We start from the raw sequence: 23675 nt of genomic DNA, 5'->3' as shown, positions 1-23675 counted from the left end.
CCTGTGGCTGCCTGATTGACAAGCCTCCTCTGAAGGATCCACTTGTCTTCCTCATTAACTTCAAAGTCAGCATGTCAAACATATCTGCACCAAGTTAGCTCCCTTTTCTCACCTGCCCCAGCCCTGTCAATTACTTTCTCTAGGTATCTTGCCGCTCGGAGTTACTTTTGACTTATTTCCTTTATTTCCCAAATTCCAGTCACCAGTCCTCTCTCCTTTTTCCTCAAAAGGTGTCACTTCCTTGTAAGCAAGTCATCTGAACAGACAATTCAAAGGAGAAGCAATGCAAATATTAAGTAAACACATGAAAACATCTCAAATGAGAATAACCAAAGTGAGGCCAATTGAAACTGTACTACTGTTCCCACGTAATGCATTAGAAACATTTGCCACAGATGGCAAGATTTGGGGGAAGCTGGTATCCTTATATATTGTTAATGGCAGTGTAAAATGCCTCCTGGGAAAGAGTTTGGTGCAATCTATCAAAAACAGTAAGAATGTTTGTATGGTTTCCACTAGTGATCTCAACTCTGGATAATTGTTTTTAATGAGATAATTCAAAATGAGAAAAAGGTTAGAGCCTACTCAAAATTTTTCTGCAACATTACTTTGTAATAGCAAGAAATTGGAAACAACCTAATCTCCAACAATTTGGGAATGATTAAGCAAATTATAGCACATTAAGCTGCTGAAATATGCAGCCATTAAAATTTATAACTATTGAGGAAGCCAGTACAGCAACATGAAAAATTGTTTACTAAGTAATGCTTGGTGGAGAAAAAAAAGAAGCAGGACACACAAAATCACATCTACATAGTTATTATAACTCTGCTCCCCCTGCAAATCTCTATACCTATAGATAAAAGCAGATAGGGAAATGAAAACAATGAGGGTGTTAGGGTGGTAGGAATAAGGCTACTTTTTCTTCTGGTTTTAATTTCCTGTAATATGGTTTTCATAATAAACAGTTTCTCCCCAAAATAGCACACATATTTATCTGTCTTTGGCTTCATTCCTGCTGCACTTCCACCTTCCCAATCCAGGGCCGTGCTCTTTCATGCCTGGATCACTGCCCCTGGCTGCTCTTCCTCCAACCTATCGAGGCTGCAGAATGCAGCCCAGGTGCCTCAAGTGCTGCATTTATCACGTCACTTACCTGATGGATAACTCTTCAATAGCTTCCGTATTTGTGATATTACATAGTTTTCAAGGCCTACCTATCCTGGTCCAATACCTCACTCTTCCACCCTTTTCTCTACTGTTCCTGTGACTGCTGCTCCCCCCTCCCTTATTATCATAACTACCATTTACTGAGGGTTTACTGTGCCAGGTTTCGTTCCAAATGCTTTACACATATTTGCTCATTTAATTCTAGCAACAATCACATGAGGTAGGTACTCTAACCCCACTTTACGAATAAGGAAACTGATGGGAGAGAGAGGGAAGAGGAGAGAGATAGAGAGACAGACAGACATCCACTTGCCCAGCTCACACATCTAGAGAAATTAAGAAACTGGATTTGAATCTGGGCAGACTGATTCCAAGGCCAGAACTCTTAACCAGCGAAATTTCTTTTTCCAACCTACTCTGCTTAGTCCCTCTGGGCCTTTCCCCCTGTGGGTCCCAGTCTTCTGTTTTCTTACCCCCCAACAAACTTAAATAGAGAACAATTTATCATCTACTGGCCCCATACCACTTCCTAGATGCTTCTTGTTTAAACCATGCATTTGACATTTTTTCATCTCATGGCAACTCATCTGAGTAAGCAAGAGCTCGCTTTAAATCCTGGTTCATCCCATTAGTAGCTGTGAGACTTTTGCTGAATTACTTTTAACTTTTCTGAACCTCATAGCCTTTATCTGAGTCTGTGGTTCTCAAAGGGTGATCTGGGGACCAGCTGCATCAGTATCACCTCGGGGAGCTTGTTAGAAATGCAAACTTTGAGCTTCACTCCAGTACCTCCTGAATCACACTCTCTGGCAGGGGTTGGGGTGGGGGGTGCTGTGGGTAGGGGTGGGATCTATTTGTCTATGTTTTAACAAGCCCTCCAAGTGTTTCTAAAGCACATTCAAATTTGAAAACCACTGCCCTAGTGAGAATAATACCTACCTGACAGAGTTTGGGGGAATATAAAACATAACATAATATGTGTAACTTAGCTGGCAGTACATAGGTTGTTTTGTAAGTGGTAATTTATTATTACTGCTACTTAACTTTGTGTGTGTTAGTCATCCTTGCTCACGCTGTGGGTGGACAGGCATTGTGCTTCCTGATGCTCTTTCTCTAATATTCCTGTTTGCCTGAAAAAGGCAGTACATACACTATATTTTGAATAAAGCCCTCTTTATGTTAAGAATGGCATAAGGAAAATACATTTATAGTACTGTACTCATTGAAAAAAATCCATGTATAAGGGGATCCACACAATTCAAATCTGTGTCATTCAAGGGTCAGCTGTAAATTATTTAAGTGCTTTGCATGGTGCCTAGAATAGAGCACCATGCTCAAGAAATGCTAGGTAGCATTATTATTTTTGTATCATTTCACCTATTCAATGGTGGAAGAGGCTGTTTCTTTGGTTGGTAAGCCAGTGACACTCTCTTGAACAACTTTTCTGTGTCAGGTGCTGTGTTAGGCACAGAGGAGAAATCTAAAGCCAAGATATGGTCTTCTTTCTCAGAGGTCTCAGTCTAATATGGGAAATTCAGACCCACTGGATTGAGATGATCTCTCCAAGGACATGGTACAAGTCAGCCCATAGTGAGGAATCAGACCAGCCATAGAGTCCCATAGTATCCCTACCCAGACCTCGGACTTCTGAGACATGACGCTAAGGGATCTTTTTGAAAGGTTTCCTTAGGGATCCTAATTGATGCAGTTATAAGGGAGGAAAGCGTAAACTTTGGGACCAGACAAACCTGGGTCCCAGTCCTGGCTCCATTGCTAAGTAGTTATGTGATGTCAGCTACATTATATAATCTCCCTGGACCTCATTTGTAACATAAGTAATAAAATGAACTGTTGTGGAGAATAAATGAGATTATGAATTAAACAGGATCCAGCCCAGTGACTGACACTTAGTAGGCTTTTCATAAATGTTGGGTTCTTCCCTTTTTTCATAGCCAACCAGAAAACTGATAGGTTTCTCAGACTTTGGAGTCAAAAGAAAGCCAAAATTATTTCTGACTTTACTACCAAATCACAGGGGATAATGCAGGCCCCAGGAAAGAACCCTGGGCTCTTTGGGGGTCAGGAGAGCCAGATTCTAGTCCTCTCCTTCAGTGAGAGTTAAAGAATCAATATACTTCAGGAGTATCTTGTATAATTTGGCCTGGAGAAGAACTGGCTAAAAGAACACATCAAGGAATTTCACAAAAGAGAGGGTTCTGCCAGGCTGATGGAAAGCAACGCAGATAAGGTAACTGTGCACTCCTTATAGACAACTATGGAAGGTGGGCTCATCTCTTGGGAGCATGAGTGCCAGGTTCCCCACATTACAGAAGCAGAATCTATACTCCTTTTTTTTTCTTTAAAGGCTTTGCCCAAGAAAGTCTTCTCCCTCTAGTCAAGGCCATATGTGCCATTTACAAAAATGTCCCTACCTTCTTCCAGGAGTTTTAATCTATCATTAGCATTATCTGCCCCTGTACTTTCATGTGCAGACCCTACGTTCTCAGTAAGCCCTCTGAAAAGAACCATGGCTAAGTCCAAGAAACAAGTGCCTCAAACAACTGAGGCAAAGGCACAGCAGTACTGGACGGTACTCCTCTCTGTCCTCTCCAATTGCCCAGGCTGCTGGGAGAGCAGGCCTCATTTATGCCTTCTCATCTATATTTCAGCATGATCTGCTCCCACACATCCTTGCGCTGGGGCAGGTATGCCCCAGGCTTCTGAGCTGATGGGCACAACGTCCCACAATGCTGCCCAACTACTCCCTATTCCAAAATGTCCTAGTGATCAGTTTGGTCTGTAGTACAGCTGCCTGGGGGTGGGGCAGGCTAGATTACATCTATGGCATCAAGTTCTTGGTTCGGATAGCAGGCCAGGCTCCTCAAAGAAACCTGAGTGAACAAAAGATCTTAGCAATTTCCATAGAAGCCTCAGAGACACCAACTCGCCCCAACTCCCTGAGTGATCACTTACCTCCCTGACTGGCTGGTCTTCCTGTTTCCTGTTATTGGTTTCCATTTGTCCCCAGGAAATTCCTGCAAGGCAAAATTCTGATAAGTGAGGGAGCTCTGAGCAGACAGGTATCCAGATGATCTCAAAAATGTGAAGAGGTCAGGAGCCTGTCCCTGGGCAGATCCCTCAGTTGGTTTCTTCTATTCTCCCATACCAGGCTAGAGAAATATGCACTTGGAGGGCTGCCTTCCTGTCAGGAGGCCCAGTGAACTGCTGGGGGCATGCAGAGACTATGAGAGCACTGGATCGTGTGCTCTAGAAACTCTGCGTTTCCCTCTCTTTCTCTGCTCCCCTCCAAAACCACCTTATAAACCAGTTTAGCACGTTTGCTGTTTGCTCTGGCTCTCATGAAGGAGGTCTTTTTGTTTGTTCTGCTGGGTGAACCTGCTCATTCCTCTTCTAACATAGAAAGCATCTTCTTGTAAGCCCTGGCGCTTGAGAGGGCTTGGAGGCCCGAGGCTCCCGCTGCAACCTTCTCGGAGGGTGAGGCAGAAGGAGAGCATGCATACACACATACCAGCACACCCCTGTATCGCAGGAGCCCTTCGTCCTCCTTCCAGATCTGCTGGCAGGGACTGAGGTGGGCTCATCTTTGGGGAACATGAGTGCCAGGTGCCACATTCCCCACACTACCAGAGTACACCCTCCACCCTGGGCATTTTTTCCTTAAGGGCTTTGCCCAAGCAACCCTTTTCCCTGTAGTTCAAGCCACATGTGCCATTTGTAAAAATGTCCCTTCCTTCCTATACTAGCTCCAAACCTGATGCAGATTTGCCTCTGACATGTTCCCTGATTTTGCATCCAGAAATCTACCTAGCAACTCAGAGCTTAGCTCAACAGGGATGCAGTTTTTCCTAAACCTCACCAATCTTCCAAATTCCCTCTTTCTCCAATGCTATTAATATTGGTCCTATTCAAAATTTGATTACCTTTGCCCCAGTAAAAACAAAACAAAAAACCTTTTTACTCCCTTTGGGAGTAAGGTACTTGGTGTCAGTCATATTGGCCAAGACACTTATTAGTTGTGTTATTTGAGGGAAGTTATGTCACCTCTCTGAACCTCAGCTTCCTATCTGGCAAATAAGGACTAGGCTATGAAGCTTTGCTAGCTTTGCTAGTGAGAACAAAATGGGAGGTGCATAGAGGATGCCTAGCACAGCACTCAGCATGTAGGAGGTGGTAGATGTCAGGAGCCATGGACAAGATGAAGTTTTATAGCTTTCCCAAGGCCTAAGCGGTCCCTGCCTGTACCTGTCATGTTAGAGCAGCTCTGACCACTTGTTAGACTTCAGATCCTGCCTCTACACCCTTGTGAGATGTCCCTGCCCTCAAAGACACTATTACTCATTCAGCCACAGTGGGAGCCAGGATTTCCTGTCCATGCCCTATGGAAAGTGCTCAGTAAATAGCAGCAGCCAAACCAAAGTCCTGTCCCAATTCGCAGCCTCCTTCTCAGCTCCCCAGTAGATCACCTTACTTTTTTCCCTTGAGCCACTTAGGTTGGTATTGATTGCCTCCACTCTTTGAACGAATGAGGCAGTTCTCCCTATGGCTTGTTGCAGACAGGGGATTGACTGCCACCCTGGTAGAAGTTATATAGCCAGAAGGCATCTTGCCATATTGGAGAGGGCTTGGGATTTTTAATCCACTTATGGAGAGGCAGCCCAGCATAGCTGGGAGCTTGGCCTTGGAAGCTAGATGACACAGATTCAAATCCCACACCTGCCCTTCACCAGCTGTGTGACCTCAGGCAAAGTACCCATCTTCTTTTTTAGCTTATTTTCCCAAGCTATTTAATAGTTAGATTATCAAAATAGCAGTGCTTTGAGGACTGAATAAGTTGATATGTGTAAAGCACCTAGAATAGTATCTGGTGCATAGTGGATACTCAAATGTTAGTTACTATTCTGTTGTTTAAGTGTGGGCTTTGCCACTCAGTACATGTGTGACCTCTCTGAGTCTCGGTTTCCTTGGCTATAATATGGGAATCCTATTATACCTTATCTCATACAATGGTTAAATGAAATAGTCTGATAATATGTGTGAAACTAACTGGCATGAAGTATGTGGAAAGTATATGCATACTGATTTTAGTTCTCTTAACAGCACTAAACAGGTTCTAATTAGCTCCCTAACCTCTTCCTGGGCCCTAAGGAGCAGGATCTCAGCCCTACTTCAGACAGCCACCCTATCAACCACCTTGGTCATTTGAGCTGGGGTGTCCTATCCCATGCTGCAAGTTTTCCCCATGTCTGGCATGTGTATGTGTGTGTTCAGGCAACAGGGGAAGAAATGGACATGAAGTGGCTCCACATATCTGAAAGCCTAGTGTCTAAGCAGGCCTGCTGAGCTGGTCTAACAGGCACTGGAAACCCATGTAGCCTCATCCTTCAGAGTACAAGAGGAGAGGCATGGTGTGGGTACAGACACACTGGCATTGCTGCTGCCAATTGCTGCAACCTGCAAAGTTCCCCTCCTTCCCTTATGGAGTTACTAGCTCTGGGTTCACACTTCTGGAAGCCATCATCTCCTTCCCCCCAGCTTCAGCCCCCTTTCTCTGCTATCTACTTGCAGAAGCTTTTTGGCAAGCATTTCAGCCTAAGCCAAAATCTCCCTTTATTTCAGGAGAAAATAACTCACACTTAACAGATGATTACTATCTGGTAGTCACTGTTCCAAAGTGCTTTACCCATGTTTAAACATTTAATCAACCAATTCATGAAGTAGGTACCACTAGCTGCATATTTTTTGATGGGAAAGCTGGGGAATTTGAACACAGGCAGTCTGGTTCCAGCAACAGTCCCCTTTAACCAATATTTACTATTTCCTCCCCTCTTTCCTTCCACATTTTGTTATAAATATTTTCAAGTGTACAGAAAAGTAGAACAAGTTTATAATTACCCATACATCCACCACTTAGACTTAACAATTAATATTTTACTATATCTGCCTTGTTCCCATACCTCTTTATTCCTCTATCCATCCACCAATCCATCTTACCTTCTTGATGCATTTTAAAGTAAGTGACAAACAACTTTATCCCCAGAAATTTGAAAGCCTCAAGGAAACAGAAAGATTTCTTGATGAATTACCCATGCTCACAAGAAGAAGTGGATGACTGAAATGACCTATATCTAGTAAAGAGATGGAATTTGTAGTTTAAAATCTTTCTGCAAAGTAAACTCCAGGTCCTGGTGGCTTCAATGATAAATTCTACTAAACCCTTAAGGAAGACATAATACTGATTGTACACAAACTCTTCTTGAAGACGGAAGAGGAGGGACCATTCCCAACGTATTTGGTAAGGCCAAAATAAAACTACAGACAAGAATCTCTGATAACCAGAAACACAAAAATCCTTAATGAAATATTAGCAAATCAAATCTAGTAACACATTAAAAAGGATACAATGTCATGACCAAGCAGGATTTAATCTAGCAATGCTAGTCTGGTTCTTATTTCAAAAATCAATTATAATTCGCCACATCAATAGAATGAAAGAAAAAACTATAGGATCATTTCAATATATAGGTAAAGCATTTAAAAAAATTCAGCATCCACTCCTGATACAAGCTCTCAGCAAACTAGGAATGACAAGGAACTTCCTCCACCTGCCAAAGGGCATCTACGAAAAACCTACAGCTCACCTCAACCTTATTAGCCAAAGATTTGAAACAAAGCAACACTAGCCACACTTAAACTTACCACTTCTACTAAACATTGTCTTGGAGGTCCTAGATGGTGCAGTAAGCCCCCCCCCTTCCCTAGAAAAGGCACACACAGTGGAAAGGACGATAAAAAACAATTTTGTTTGAAGATGACACGATTATCTATGTAGAAAATCTTTTCAAAGCTACGACAAAGCTGCTAGAACTAATAAGTGAGTTTTGTGAGGTTGCAGGATACAAGGCCAATATACAGAATTAAATTGAATTTCCATACAGTATTAACAATGTTTTTTCCCACTCAATCTCTGGGACACCTTCTGTAGGTAACCACTATTCTAACCTTGTTGCCCACAGAAGAGCTGTTCTAGAATGTTCATAAAAGGAACAGCATATACTCTTTTATGTAAGGCTTCTTTCACCCCTGAGGTTCCTTTTTTTTTTTTCAAAGAATGTGTTCTGAGAAATGTCATACATGAAGTAATTCAGAAGTGTCTGCCTATGCAACAACAGTTCAACACAGGAATTAACTTCTGATTCAAGTGCACCAGCCAAAAGGTGGTACTAGGGGAACCCTGGGGAAGAAATGAGGCAGAGAGTCAGTAAGGACATGTGGATCCTCTCAGAAGTACCCTGGGGGTATGCTGGGGCCTGTGTTTGGTGGGGGTAGGTCATAACCAACCGGGGTGTAGCAACGGCTGGTCTCGACCCAGGTCTCTGACAAAGATAGGCTGGAGAAAAGCATAAGGATCTGTTCTTTAGAAAACCAGACAAATCAAGTCTTTAAAAGCAGAACCTAGGGAGGGCATTTGCAAATTTTGTAGCTCCAAGCAGTTTTTAAGCAGGAGATGGAAGGGAATAAGTGCTATTTTCTGCCAGGCACTGGGCCTGTTTGGATCCTTACAACTGATCTATGAGGCAGCCATGATTTTCCCCCACTTTAGAGATGAGGCAGTAAGACTTTCCTCAGTATTGGCCATTTCATGAGGCAAAAATTCTCTTTTTTTCCTTTCAAAATCATGTCATTGCAAGCCCTGGTGATTGGATGACTTGCTCAAGGTCATTCAGAGACCTGTTTTAGAGTCAGGATATAAATCCCAGTTCTGTCCACTTGTGAAGAAAGTTATTTTCACCTAACTCAAAAGATGGGCTAACTGCAATTCTGGTGGCTGAGTGCCCAGGGTTACGACACTACCACTTGGTGAAGCTGGGGCAGTACAGTTTCAAGGAATTGTGGTTGTTATGTTTTCTAGTGATTTACCTCGCTTCCTCCTCACTAAGAGAACAGTGAAGCAAACCCGTCCAAGAACCAAGGTCTCACCTGCACTGTTGGCTTCCTGGGTTTCCAAGTGTTGCCAGGTGCCAAGCTGCCATCCTCGGGGCTATTGTGCTGGGGATTGTGATAGCAGGCTGAGCACCGGAAACATTGGTGGTGGTGGCACCAACAGTTGTAGCAGTTGGGCATCATGTTTCTCTTTCGCAAAGCGGGACAGATCTCCCCAGAACAATACATGCAAGGGTCATGGACTATGGCACCCTGGACGCTGCAGGAGTAAGAGCAGGTCCTGTGGTAATCAAAATCACCACAGTGCAGTGGCTTGCAGCACATGGACTGTTCTAGACCTTTGCTTGCAAAACATTCTGAGTAGGGCGGAGTTTCTGACTGCAGAAGTGACACAGAATGATATGATTGGTCTGTGGCATGATACGATTGGTCCATCAGATGGTGCCTTAATTCCCGATAGCTGGAGCTCAGTGGCTGGAAGTTTGGGTCTACAGGTTTTGGTCTCTGGGTAAAAGTTTTACTGCTATGAGTGGTTAAACCTGGCAAATGCGATGTAGATAAGGATTTGCTACCCTCTTCAAAGAGCTTTCTTCTGTCTGCGAAGGGCAGGAGGATGGCTTCCTCCCCAGCTGGGGCAGTAGAAGCCTTCAATTCTTTGCTATCACCCAGGTTAGAAGGGCTTTCCATGGCTAGTGCCACGTGTGGCTGCAGGTTGTGCTCTGGAGACCATCTCCAATGGCCTCCACGGACTCCACGGTGAACATTGGTTTTCTCAGAGTCAGAGGGGGATGAGTCAGACACTTTCCACCAGGTGTTCAGGCCCAAAGAAGGCTGGCCAGGCCTTTGACCAGGGCTTATTTGTCCCTCCAAGCCTGTCCTAGATTCATGGCTCTCTGGGGCTTGGCTAAGACACTCTGAAGACCTAGCCCTGAGTATCATACTCTTGGTGAAGAGCTTGTCTCTGGGGCTAGGTGGTTTTTTATATGAAGATAGAAGAGATGAGTTAGAGGTGGGAGGTGGAGGACTTTCTAGGGGCTCCTCAGTCTCTTCCACAGGCTCCTGAGTGTCACACAGCTGTGACAAGGAATTCTTGCTTTTCTGGAGCTGGGCCTTCCTCCTCTGAATTTCATTACGCAGATTGGTAGCAAAACGCTCACTCTTGCGCCGGTTTTGGATTGAGCGGCCCCGAGGACCTCTGTGCCGCCTACCACCCACCCAGCCACATTCCTTGGGTTCACTGTCCCCTTCTTCGGTAGCCTCTGTGCTGTCAGCTACTTTAGTGGTTGAAGAACAATCCCTGGTTTGTTGGATGAGGGAGCCAGAGGCAGAGGGCTGCTGGCTGGCTGATTCACTGCCTGCTCCACTTGCTCTGTTTGGGTCCTGGAAACCTTTTTCTGGAGGGTGTCCATCAGCTTCTCCAAGTGGGGAACTGCTTGGGCTCTGGTGCCCCGAACACAAAGGCCTATCATCCACTTGCCTGGCCTTTCTTTCTTTACTGTGTTGGTCCTGGGTTCCTCCTGTAGGGGGACATGGACTTTTCTTTCCTGTATGGCTGCTATGCAGGGGTGACAGAGTCCACTCATGGCCATCGTGCCCAGCTGGGAGCTCTGTTCCCTTGCTGCCCCTGGTATCAAGGTGTCCATACTGTAAATGGGATGCCAGCAGCTGTTCTGGGGCACTATGGCGATGCCCTGTGGGTCCTGTGAGGTGTGGGGGGCCGCCAAAGGAAGCCTTAGCTAGCTCTGCTGAAGCCTTGTTGAGTGGGCTGTAATCTATGCTGGAAGCTTTGTCACACGCTTTTGGGAATCCAGCAGCTTTGGCTGAGGCCTCCATTATTAGATGCTCAGAGTCCTGCTGGCTGGATTCAGGAGCTTGGCTGAGCTCACAGTTCTGATGGCCCTCATTTGTCACTTGGTCTTGCCCACTGAGGCAGCAGAACCTGTTAGGGTTCCTTGGGGATAGCACAGTGTCTAAGCTCACTTTCTCCTGCTGCAAGGAGTCCACAGGCTCAGAAGCCCTGCGCTGCTCTCCATTGAGGAGTTGGGCTCTGGAGGCTTGCAGGCTATCTCGCCTCACTGGAGGCTGTGGTGGGCCTCTGGCAGCTTTGGCAGGCTCTGAGTGGTGGTCCTCCTCTGGGCAGGATGACATCTGGGAGCTGAGAGTTGGGTGGCTCCCATTGGGGCGCCGGCTACCTCCTGAGGTCTCAGCTACACTGGGCCGGCCATTAGGGGCTTTAGCTGGCCCCGAGCCTTGCATGACGCAGTCTGCAGAGCCTGGCTCCTCTGGCCTGAGGGAAAGGGCACAGTCAGAGGCATTTGAGCTGGCTGAGAAGGAACTATAGGCTGAGTCACGCTGGTTGGGGTACATGTTCTGATCAATGGGCAAAAGGTGCCCCTCATAGGTAGCTTGGCCTGGTTGTTCCAGGCTCTCCATGCTGCCAATGGAGCTGCTTTTCTCAGTGCTACAGTGCCGGGAGAGTGGGCACCACTGCACACACACGTCACTGCAAGACACAGGGCACACTGATTAGTTAGTCAAATTACTGGATCCCTTTCCCACCTTGGCCAGCCCTGCCATGGAAGAAGGCAGAACAACCCAGAGGCATCCATGTCACAAATAAGAAGGAGATAAGGCAACACAGAAAGGAAGGGAAACAGCGAAAGATATGGACAGTGGGGGTACACAGAGATGTGGTGAAATGGGAGATAAGATAATACATGGGAGCAGGAGAGGGCAAGATCCCAAAGACTAAAAGAGTGAGAACTCCATCAGGGCTTAGGCTTTGTTTCCCTGCCACCAGTGAGTCTAGAATTGCTTCTGGCCTGTCACTGTCCTTAGGGAGTCAGCATGCAGCTCTCTGCCAGGACAGACAATCATAGAATATTAGTGTCAGAGAGGGGCTCCAAAGGGTTGATTCAATTTCAGTCAGCCCATTTTGTAAATCAGTGGTTGCTGAATTTGAGCATGCATCAGAAGAAGGGGGTGGGCTCATCCAAACACAGGTTCCTGGGCCCTAGCCCCAGAGTGCTATATCTGGGTGGATCCTGAGAATTTTACTCTCTGACATGTTCCCAGGTGATGGTGGTACTACTTGCTGGTCCAAGGGACCACACTTTTGAGAACCTCTGGAGTCAGGCAAGTGCTCAAAAGGAAGTGATTCTGAGGAGGTGATTTTCTCAAGATCACCCAGCTGTAGCTTGTGACCCAGACAGGGCTGGAATTCCGGCAACCTGTTCTCTTCTTGACCATAGCAATCCTGACCATTTACCAAGGACCTATGATGTACCAGGCACTTTACAATGTCTCATTTCAAACTGAAGGGGAGATATTATTATCTCCACTTTAGAGGAAAGGAAACAAGCTTAGCAAGGTAAACTGACAAGCCCACGAAGGTGCTAAAGAAGCAGAGCTAGAATCTGAACCTAAGTCGCTGTGAGTCCAACCTCTTAGCTCTTCTGCTATACTATTTGTTAAATGGGACTAATAATAATATCTGTAGCAGAGGCTTGCTTTGTGGGTAAAAGCAGTTAATAAATGTGACGCCCTTGTCACAGCCTGGGCTCCTAGAAAAGGTTCGATACACGGTAGCTACTGCTCTTTTGCTTTTTTGTTTTAATTGCTATGGTTGTCAGCACCCTCTGCACCACTAGTGTTGTCAGTATCATTGCTCCTGTCTACCCATCCCTCCCTCATCCCCACAGCAAAACCAAACCCGGGAGACCAAGGAAGGGACTGGGATCAGACACAATCTGGAATTTTAAGTACCATTTCCCACAAACAAAGCCAAAGTGAGCCAAGTCATGCCAGTAACTCCCTATGACTAGAACCCCAGAGGTCACAGACTGTTCTCAGAAAGGCCACAGTTCAGAAAGCCAGAACTGAGTGGTGGCAGGGACCCACGAGCCCCTCGGATCAGCTTTCCTTAATGCTTGCTCTTGCCCCTTACCCACTCTGCAAACTTGACCCCCGGGTTAAGAATCCATCAATTCCTTGTTGGCAAGGGAACCTGCTACCCACTCTACCACCCTTCCTGCTACAAACAATCACACCCCCACTCAAACAGGAGCCAAGCTCAGAATATGTTTCAGTGTATTCTTCCAGAATAACACTGCCTCTGCCTCTGCTTGGAGCTCCTGTCTTCCGTTGCCAAATAAAGTCACTGACTTAGGGCAAACTCAATGCTTGGCTTCCCTGAGCCTCATCAACAGAAATTCCTCCTGAGAGGGAAGATCTTGTTGTGGAAGAGAAAGGTCAGCTTTGCTGGCTCTGAGTGTTTGCAGACAAAGTTCTTGCCTCTTCTGCACAGCTGTTTTTGACAACAGACAATACCAGGCCTACCGAATTGAGAGAGGCTCATGGCAAGTGGACCGGACCCTATTATTCAGGGAGGTGCCCAGTCTGAAGGCTTTGGCTCAATGACAGAGCTGATAAACTCTGGATGAGATCACCAGCGAGTCACTGTAGCTAGAGAAGAGGACCAGAACTGAGCCCTGGTGCACTCCTGCATTAAGAGACCAGGGGAAAGGGGGGAGGGGGCGGGATTCAGAAGAACCAGGTTAAAAGACTGCAAAGGAGCAGCCACTGAAATAGGATGAAAAGCAGTAGAGTGTGGTGTCCGGCAAGCCACGTGAGGTAAGTATTGCAAAGAAACATTTTCTAGAAGGGAAGGGACTGTCCCAAAGTCACAGAGGATTAGCAGTAAGTAGCCTAGGACTAGAACCCAGGCACTACGGAGTCCCACTCCATTTTCCACTATAGCGCTCTGGGGTCTGCAACATACAGTGGGGACTAGAGCAGAGGTAGGGGGATGGCCAAGTTGTCTACCCTCCAGCCCATCTTGAGGGGAGGGTTCTAGACTCACCCTGTGTTGCAGCCGGAATGCCAAGACAAGCTGAAGGCTTCAGAGGGGAAATGCATGGTGGTGGCCGCTTCAGGGCATCCCTCCAGCAGCTTGGCCACATGCCATGAATGCGGCCTACTGACAGGGGCGTTTCTCCTACAGCAATAAAGGGACAGGAAGTCAGCTTAGGGAACCAGAGCTGAAATCACTTCCCATGCAGCTTCCGCCCCCACCCCCTCTTTCCCTTAAGTGAAGTAGAACATCTTGCAAGGAGCTGGTAAGGAATCTTAGTGGCCCTCCTCAGCTCCCAGCGCTCAAATCTCCTTCATCCTGAGGGTGAAGTATGGACATTCAAAGTATTGGCTTCACAGGGCTGTTTTGCTCATGGGTGTAGCCCAAGCCCACACAGCAGTGCCAGACACCATACCAGATGCTCATTAAGTACCTGTGGAAAAAATGAGTGCTGCTACCCAATAAACAGTAAGCTACGCTATGTCTTTGTTGAGGAAAAAAAAATCCATCTGGCCAATCTTCTCATTTTTCTCTGAGAAAAGAAGAGGCAAGTGATTGAGAGGTTCAAACAAGTCAACACTAGACTGCAAATCCTCCAATTTTCAGTTGTTCATATGTTAAGCATTTGTCAGATGTTTCCTTGTTTACTAGGTACAGTCTGTACACAGTTCTGGGGATGCACCCTTAGTCTCTGCCCTTGGGAGTTTACAGATTAGTGAGAGTGATAGAGCTAATTCAAAGGAAGCATGGCGAAGGCACTGAGAGAGTGGAAGATAAGATGGGCACAGAGGTGAGATGCCCAGGTTTGTAGGGAAAGGGTGGGGGCGAGGAGCCCCAACTTTTGCCAGGGAAAATAGCACAAAGTAGCAAATGGCGTAGTGCCAGGCTGACAGAGGAGACTGGCTGCTCAGCATGGCAGGCAGGGGTACATAAAGGACCTGGGTCTGAGGCCAAGGCCCTGGATGCAACCACAAGGATCTGTCTGGCGCTGGAGGCTGCAACCATACTCTTGCACCAACAGGCTTAGACATGACCCATTCCTGTCCTCTGGTACATTCCCCAGGAACAGATGCCACCCTTGCAAGTGGGGAAGAATGAGATGGACAAGAGCACATATGGGACATGGGTAGTGATAGAAGATAAGGAGAAGACTGATGAGGTGGGTGGGAGAGGGAGGGAGGGAGGGAGGTGGGGAGGGAAAGCAAGCAAGCAAAGGATGTCAATAGGACCAAGTAGATGAGAAAGAAAAGAGTGAGAGAGGTTACCAAGAAAAAACAAATGCCAGAAAGGGGAAAAACTGAGAGAGATTATAGATAAATACATAGTAGAGGGCATTGGGTGGTAGAGAGAGATGAATGACAGAGTAAGAGAAAAGGATGAGAAATAAGAAAATGAGTGAGTTGAGAGATGATAGCTTCTTTACTAATTTATGTAGGCATTTACCATGGCAAGCTCCATACTAGACACTGAGGATACAGAGTCGACTAGGATAAGGGGCCCTATTTTAGACAAGCTTGTCATCTAGTGCGATAAATCAGCTCTCTACCTCCCAGGAGCAGTAGTGGCTAGACTTGAGCTGCATTCCATCCCAGCTGGGAGGGGCCTTCACTCCAGTGGAAACACAGAAAAATCCCAGCAGTGTGAAGCTCTAGAGGCCAGAGGCCTAAAAAGGTAGTCTTGAGGATGGCCTTCCCGGGGAAAAACAGGTGTTGAATGGTAACAGGCCAGACTCGGACAAGGAGGTGAGGGGAAGGGCAAGGGAAGCTGCTGGCCAAAGGTCAGGAACCAGAGCGACCAAAGGTCAGTGGCCCCGGGTAGGATTTATGGGGAGGAAAGCCAAGCGAGGCCCCCACTTTTAATTACAGTGTTCTATTATGGGTTTCAGAGTGCCCAGTGGGGAGACCGGAGGCAGAAGAAGATCTTGGTGGGGGAGGAGGTAGGGTACTATTCCAGAGTCTCGCTCACTAAGCCATGATGCTAGAAATCTTTCCAGCTACTATTACCTGCTGGTCAGCCGTTCACAACTGTGTATAAAGCAGCTCATGAAAGTACTATGTACTGCCACTTACTATGAGCCACGCATGCCTACTATGTACTATGCTTCCAGGTGCTGAGGGAGGATTCGGCAGAGAACAGGGTACCTCTGTTATGTTGGGCCCTTCTTCCACATCCAGGCCCTTAACGCTTTATATCCAAATACTGTGTCCATGTGCCAGCCAGTCTTCCCTTGTTCCACCTCCAGTCATTGCTTTTAGATCATATCATGTCAAACACCACTTGAATTGTGGCACTCACCTATTTAAGAATCTTCACTGGCTCCCTATTTCTTATCCTGTCCTGTATCAAATGTAAACTAGATCAGACTTGCAAAGCCATCTATCAGCTATCTTTAGCCACCCAGCCCAATCTCCCATGTCCGTGCTCCAGTCGTGGTCTGCAACCAACTTTGTCCCTTTTGCTGTTGGTTTTCCAACAGAATGTAGCACAGGCTCTTGAGATAGAGCACCTTGGTCTGAATTCCAGCTCTACCACTTATGAGCTCTGTTGCTTTACATGGTTGACTTCACTTCTCAGAGCTCTAGTTTCCACTGCAGTAAAATGGGGGATATAATTCCTAATTCGTGGGGGTTGTAAAGAACAGATGAGACAATGGATGTTAGCTGCTTAGAGCAAAGTCTGGTCGGCCCTCAACCAATTTGAGTTATTACTCTAACTGTTCGCTTTGCCTGGAGTCCCCCTCTCATTTTGTCAGCCTGGATTCCACCTGTTCTTTAACGTACTGCTCAAGTACCATGTCCCATAGGGTGCTTGTCTTTAGTCCTGTAGTCCTCACAATTTGGCCCATAATAATATGATGTTTTTATGTTGCCCATCATCATTTCATCCCACCAACTGCATTAGGCCAGTAAGCAAGGAGATAAACACGGGTAGATGGATCTTTGGTTCATGTCTCTTAAGTCTACTACTTTGGTTGTGTGATTCTATACAAGTCACTTAACCCATCTGAGCTTCAGTTTTCTTATTTGAAAAAGGGAACAATAATCCCTACCTGGCTGGGTTATTGTGAGGATTAAGGATAATATTCTCAAAGCATTTGAGACACAGCCTAATGCATAACAAGGTGTTAATGAATAGTATGTAGTCTGTAACAAGGGTTATCAGCTCAGACTTGCCCTTCTCGATGGTTCAAGAGTACTCCCAAGAGTACTCAACTTGTCTACCCATTGTCAAGATTTTGCTACACCACTCCCTTGCCACATTTTGAAATGTAGCTTACAGAAGCCCCTGCTCTGTAAGGCTTCACCAGGTGTAGGGAACAATCTCAAAGGAGACAGAAGCAAGGCAGTAGGGGCATTGGTACCACTAAGAGAAAACCACAAACTGGGGGAAGAAAAATCCTAGCAGAAGAACTGGAGCTAGAGCTGGAGCCTTTTAGCCTTAGTTTGGGAAAAGGAGAGGAAACTATAGGGTCAAATACTTGGTCTTATGCTGTTCCTAAACATCCCAAGACTCAGAGACAGCCCATTTTTAACATTCCACTTCTAGCTGTGTGACCTTGGGCAAGTAACTTCCCTGAGTTACAGATCCTTTATCTGTAAAATGAGGAAGATAACTATCCCTTACTCACAAGTTAGAACCTGGATCAAATGGAATCTCGCATGTGAAACCACATGGCATAGTGTCTGACATACCATAAACTTTAAAGAAAATAACAATGGGGACCGTTAATTGAATACTGAAGATGTGCCAGGCCCTCAGCACTTTGCATCCATTACTTGATTTGGTCCTCACTCTGACCTTATCAGTAAGAGCTTTTATTATCTCCACTTTCCAGATGAGGAAACAGAGACACAGAATGCTGAAATTGCTTTGCCACGAGAATGAGGCTCAGAACCTCCAGTCCTTTCTAGGATACCCTGTGGCCCCTCCTCCCCAAAGAGGGCTCTGTCTCAACAAGCTTGAATACCTGAGGCTTCTCCTACCTCTTTCCACAGGAAGCAGTCAGAAAAGGAAAGTTGCGGTGGTCCGAGAGTTTAAACCATACCCTCTTTAGGTGGTGGGGAAGAGGGATGAAGAGAAATGAGCAGAGAGGCAGGAAAATGCCAACCACCAACCATGCAGCTCCAGGCCTGGCCGTGAGGGAATGGCGCCTGTGTCTGCCTTTTCTTCCAAGGCTGGCTCAGGTACTGTCATTGGCATATACCCCATCATTCATTATCCCAAAATTCCTTTCTTAGGAAGCAGAAGGAAAGGGATGTTGAGGAGAGAAAGCAGAAGGGAGAAGAGGGGCGGCAGCCATGGCTACCAGCGGTACCTACCATGAAAGTTGCCCCTGGTGGGGAGATGGCTTAGGAGAAAGGTGGGTATCCAGGTCAGCTCAGGTGCCCACCAACCCCTCCAGCCCCCAGGGCTTCTTTCTGCAGGCCAGAGCTTCCCTTAGCTGGGACCCATCTGCCTTCCTGCTAAGACCTCCTGAGATGAGGGGCCGTCAGCCCAAGCTCCTGAGTGTGATCCAGGGGGCTCAGGCACAGTCAGGTCCCAGTTCCAAGGACAGAGGGGAGTGGCACTGAAGGCAAGGTATGGCCATCAGCTGGTGGACCTAGATGTGGCCACCACCTCTGCGGCCAAGAGCCAGGGTCAAGAGCAGGACAAGAATGAAGACACTGCTCCAGAAACCAGCCAGTACCCTGGTGGCAAAGGAAAGGATGAAAGGCCGTTCCAGCAGCATAAACAGCCCCCCTGTTCCCAGCTCCAGCCTCCTCCTCTGAGCCTGGCCCAACCCCTTCCATAGCTCAGGGGCCAATAAGGAAGCTGGGCCCCCAGCCACTGCTAGAACTCAGGAAAGGAGCAAGGAAATGATGTTTGGGAAAGATAAAGCGAGTGTCTAAAAAGAATTTTTAAAAATACATGTAAGTGAGAGAGAAAAATACCCCAGACACATACACTTAAAAGAATTCCTGAGCTTCCTGAACTGAGCTGACCCCACCCAGCCATCTCCGTAGGTCCTCTGGGCTCCAGAGATCAGCCAAGCTGAGCAGCCTTCAGGTCCCAAAGAGCAAGTAGTCAGTACCACAGCTGGTTTTACATAGCTGGGGGCAAGTGACCTAGAGATTTTCCAGGGTAAAGGTCTTGCTGAGACAGCAAGACTTATAAACCAGTCTGGGTCATATTCTACGGGGTCTGCACTTCCTATGGGCACCTGAGCAAATACAAGGAAAACTTCATTTTCTTTTTTTTTTTCTTTTTGAAAACTTCATTTTCCAGCAGACACTCCAACTCCAGAATAGTGGTGCCTGGAGTTGGCATCTCTGGCTCTGCTATGAATTTGCTCTGACCTCTGACAACTTACTGCCCCCTCTGAGCTTCTGTTTCCTCTCAGCAAAATAAAACATTGCACTCCATTGAAACAAACAACCCTTCCAGCTATAGCATGCTATGATGTAATAGTCCTGGGCCCCAGGCCAGGGCTTCAAATGATGTCCTCACTGACCTGTGTGACAGCCAGAGACCAGAGCAGCCCCCACATGAGTTTGTTGTATATCCGAAGCCCAAAGTCAGGCACCAGAGTTTCATTTCTCTCAGGGATTTAGAATTGGGGGCAGGGGGTTCCCTTCGTAATAATCCTGATCCCTGTTCCAGTTTCCCTTGGCCTCTGGTCATAATTCCAGCAATTTCTGGCCCAAGAGGGCTTACATGAGCCTCCTCAGGACAAGAAGTATATCCAGGCCATTCCTTTCTAGCGAAATCATGACTGTAGGACTTGAGAGAAATCATCTCTTCCCTCTGTACTGCCTAGACAAGTCTGGGTTGAGCTTTTATTTATTTCTCAAAAGGCAGGTGCCGTCCAAATAAGTCCAGAGGTCCTCTTTTGGTAGTTAGTACTGTATAGGAAAAGGTTGGGGATTTTATGGTCATATCAATCTGGCTTAGAGTCTCAGCTTTACCACTCACTAATTGTTTGGCCTTAGGCATGTCATAGGGCTTCCATTTTCTCATCTGCAGGCATTTAGTAAACGGCACCTGCAGTTAATATTATCTTCTACCCAAAATAATAATGGGCAAAGTACTCTTAATAGCGAGAAAAGTAACTTTTTCGATCCAAATGAAGATGAAAGAGAAATGACTAGTTAAAAGAAGGTTCAAAACTGGTGGTTACCTGAGGGGAGATGGGTAGGGGGGTGGGTGAATAGGAGATGGGGATTAAGGAGTGTACTTTTTGGGATGAGCACCGGGGGTTGTATGGAATTGTTGAATCACTATATCCTACACCAGCAACTAATAGAATACTATATGTTAACTCCACTGGAATCAAATAAAAAACTTAATAAAAAAAATTAGAAAATAAAACAATGTTCAAAAGCAAAACCTAGTACTCTAGAACAGAGCTTCTCATACTTTAGTGGGCATACTAACAGCCTGGCCATCTTGTAAAAATGCAGATTCTGAGTCAGTAGGTGTAGAGTAGGCTTCAGATTTGACTTTTTAAAAAAGATTTTTTATTTATTCATTTGAGAGAGAAAGAGAGAGAGCGCATGAGAGAGAGAGAGAGCAAGCAAAAGCAGGGGGAGGGGCAGAGGGAGAGGGAGAAGCAGACTCCCTGCTGGGCAGGGAGGCCCATGTGGGCTCAATCCTAGGACCCTGGGATTAGCACCTGAGCCGAAGACAGATGCTTAACCATCTAAGCCACCTAGGCACCCCAGATATGACTTTCTCACAAGCTCTACAATAATGCTGATACTGCTGGTTGGATCACCATTCCTTGACAATACACTAGGGAACACAGTACCTTTAACAGTACACTAAAGGATAATTCCTGGTTGGAAAAATTATCAGGATAAACTGTCTCTTCTCACGTCTTTACTCAGGCCTCGCGCCCAGGCTCTCCTAATCTTCTGGTCACCGAGTGCCTTCCTCCTTCCACTCAGCTACCCAGTGTCTAACAGTGCTTCCCTGATGAGGCCTGCAGATCCCCACTTCCTAACAAAATAAAGAAAAATGAGTTTGATAATAGTCTGGCCCTCTCCGTAGCCAGGTTAAGTTGAGAAAATTATGACAAGAGGTGCAAGTGTGTTCATGGGACTTGCTGAGGTAGGGAGGTGGGGTGGGGATGGGCAGATGAATCACTGGATGGGCAGGGGAATCACTGGATGAGGTGATATGATAAGCAGGTTGGACAGAGATTGCATATACTTGAAAAATCTGTAGGCAAAGGGACTTAAGAGAGGAGCACAAGCAGTTTGGCCAATTTGGGATTTGGGAAAGAGTCTGGGAGATGAGGTGGGGGTAAAAGGGGCATCCTCTCACTTAGCAGTGCTGAGTTCCAGATTACATGACCAAGTTTAGCCTCTCATAATTTTATTTTATTTTTTATTTATTTTTTGTATATTTTTTATTGGAGTTCGATTTGCCAACATATAGCATTAACACCCAGTGCTCATCCCATCAAGTGCCCCCCTCAGTGCCCGTCACCCAGTCATCCCATCCCCCACCCACCTCCCTTTCCACTACCCCTTGTTCATTTCCCAGAGCTAGGAGTCTCTCATGTTCTGTCACCCTCTCTGATATTTCCCACTCATTTTCTCTTCTTTCCCCTTTATTCCTTTCCCAGAGAAGCAGGAGCTTCACCAATCCTTTCCGTATTTTTTATATTCCTCAAATGAATGAGATCATATAATGTTTGTCCTTCTCTGACTGACTTACTTCACTCAGCATAATACCCTCCAGTTCCATCCACTTGAAGTAAATGGGGGGTATTTGTCATTTCTAATGGTTGAGTAATATTCCATTTTATATATAGACCACATCTTCTTTATCCATTCATCTTTCAATGGACACTGAGTCTCCTTCCACAGTTTGGCTATTGTGGACATTGCTGCTATAAACATTGGGGTGCAGGTGTTCCGGCGTTTCACTGCATCTGTATCTTTGGGGTAAATCCCCAGTAGTGCAATTGCTGGGTCATAGGGCAGATCTATTTTTAACTCTTTGAGGAACCTCCACACAGTTTTCCAGATTGGCTGTACCAGTTCACATTCCCACCAACAGTGCAAGAGGGTTCCCGTTTCTCCACATCCTCTCCAACATTTGTGGTTTCCTGCCTTGTTAATTCTCCCTGGTGTGAGGTGGTATGTCACTGTTGTTTTGATTTGTATTTCCCTGATGGCAAGTGATGTGGAGCATTTTCTCTTGTGCTTGTTGGCCATGTCTATGTCTTCCTCTGTGAAATTTCTGTTCCTGTCTTTTGCCCATTTCAGGATTGGATTGTTTGTTTCTTGGGTGTTGAGTTTAATAAGTTCTTTATAGATCTTGATACTAGCTCTTCATCTGAAATGTCATTTGCAAATATCTTCTCCCATTCTGTAGGTTGTCTCTTAGTTTTGTTGACTGTTTCTTTTGCTGTGCAGAAGCTTTTTATCTTGATGAAGTCCCAATAGTTCATTTTTGCTTTAGTTTCCCTTGCCTTCATAGATGTATCTTGCAAGAAGTTGCTGTGGCAGAGTTCAAAAAGGGTGTTGCCTGTGTTCTTCTCTAGGATTTTGATGGATTCTTGTCTCACATTTAGATCTTTTATCCATTTTGAGTTTATCAATGTGTATGGTGTAAGAAAATGGTCTAGTTTCATTTTTCTGCACGTGGCTGTCCAATTTTCCCAGCACCATTTATTGAAGAAACTGTCCTTTTTCCAGTGGATAGTCTTTCCTGCTTTGCCAAATATTAGTTGACCATAGAGTTGAGGGCCCATTTCTGGGTTCTCTATTCTGTTCCATTGATCTATGTGTCTGTTTTTGTGCGAGTACCACACTGTCTTGATGATCACAGCTTTGTAGAACAACTTGAAATTTGGCATTGTGATGCCCCTGGCTCTGTTTTTCTTTTTCAATATTCCCCTGGCTATTCAGGGTCTTTTCTGATCCCACACAAATCTTAAGATGATTTGTTCCAACTCTCTGAAGAAAGTCCATGGTATTTTGATAGGGATTGTACTAAATGTGTAAATTGCCAACCTCCTATAATTTTAAAGACAACTTGTATGACAGTGGCCTTCTTGTCAGTCTGGGAAAGTTAAAATTCTCATCATCTGAAATCTGGGCATTTTATGTAGAAGGGCTTTGGTATAGTTCTGCCTTCCCATCTTCCCCAGCTCCTCCAACCTCCCCTCACTTCTCTGAATACTCAGGTCAAGTTATTTCGTGTAAATCCGATGGATCCCTCTCTCCACCCTCCACCCTCCACCCCAGGGTCCATCCCTGGCTAAAGGAAACCCAGGGTAGTGAGTATGAAAGGGAATGTTGTGGTGGAAATAAAGACTTCCTCAAATGCTGTGGTGTATGTCAAGGAGTGCCTGGCTCTCCAAGGAGATAGTGATACTTCATCTGATTAGGGCCTTTATATTTCACCTTCTGTTTTCATGTATTCACTTTCACATTGGAATCTTTAAAACATGGAGACACCTCATTTTCTAAGGAAAACTGTGAATGATGCAGGAGAGCTTTGCAAATATTAGGGGCTTAAAAAAGTGCTTAGTACTGTAGAAATACAGTACTTGTAATTCTCTTTCAGAGTGGGCTGGAGAGCATATTTTAGTTTTTCTCTGTATAGTTTAATAAGACATACCCGTCATACTCTTGTTTCTTGTCAAGATCCCAAAGGCAAGGAGGTTGCCAGTGCATATTTCACAGCTTCTAGAAGC

General features: G+C 45.8%; 1 protein-coding gene across 2 annotated transcripts in view; it reads right to left on the bottom strand.

Moving 5' to 3' along the window:
• Positions 1 to 23675, bottom strand: part of SHROOM4 (shroom family member 4) — a 267208-nt gene that overhangs the window by 28677 nt on the left and 214856 nt on the right. The window contains exons 1-4 of one of the 2 annotated variants that reach the window (XM_077889501.1): positions 18304 to 18760; positions 13994 to 14128; positions 9169 to 11635; positions 4144 to 4205 (exon numbers count right to left, since the gene is read on the bottom strand). In XM_077889501.1, the coding sequence (XP_077745627.1) occupies positions 4144 to 4205; positions 9169 to 11635; positions 13994 to 14049 (2585 nt within the window). In that variant the 5' untranslated portion in view covers positions 14050 to 14128; positions 18304 to 18760. Of the gene's footprint in view, positions 1 to 4143; positions 4206 to 9168; positions 11636 to 13993; positions 14129 to 18303; positions 18761 to 23675 lie in introns of those variants that run through there. The other variant, XM_077889500.1, reaches the window with a different exon arrangement.

Source organism: Canis aureus, chromosome X (genome assembly GCF_053574225.1).
Source record: "Canis aureus isolate CA01 chromosome X, VMU_Caureus_v.1.0, whole genome shotgun sequence".
NCBI lineage: Eukaryota > Metazoa > Chordata > Mammalia > Carnivora > Canidae > Canis > Canis aureus.
This window is presented reverse-complemented; position numbering and strand designations above follow the sequence as displayed.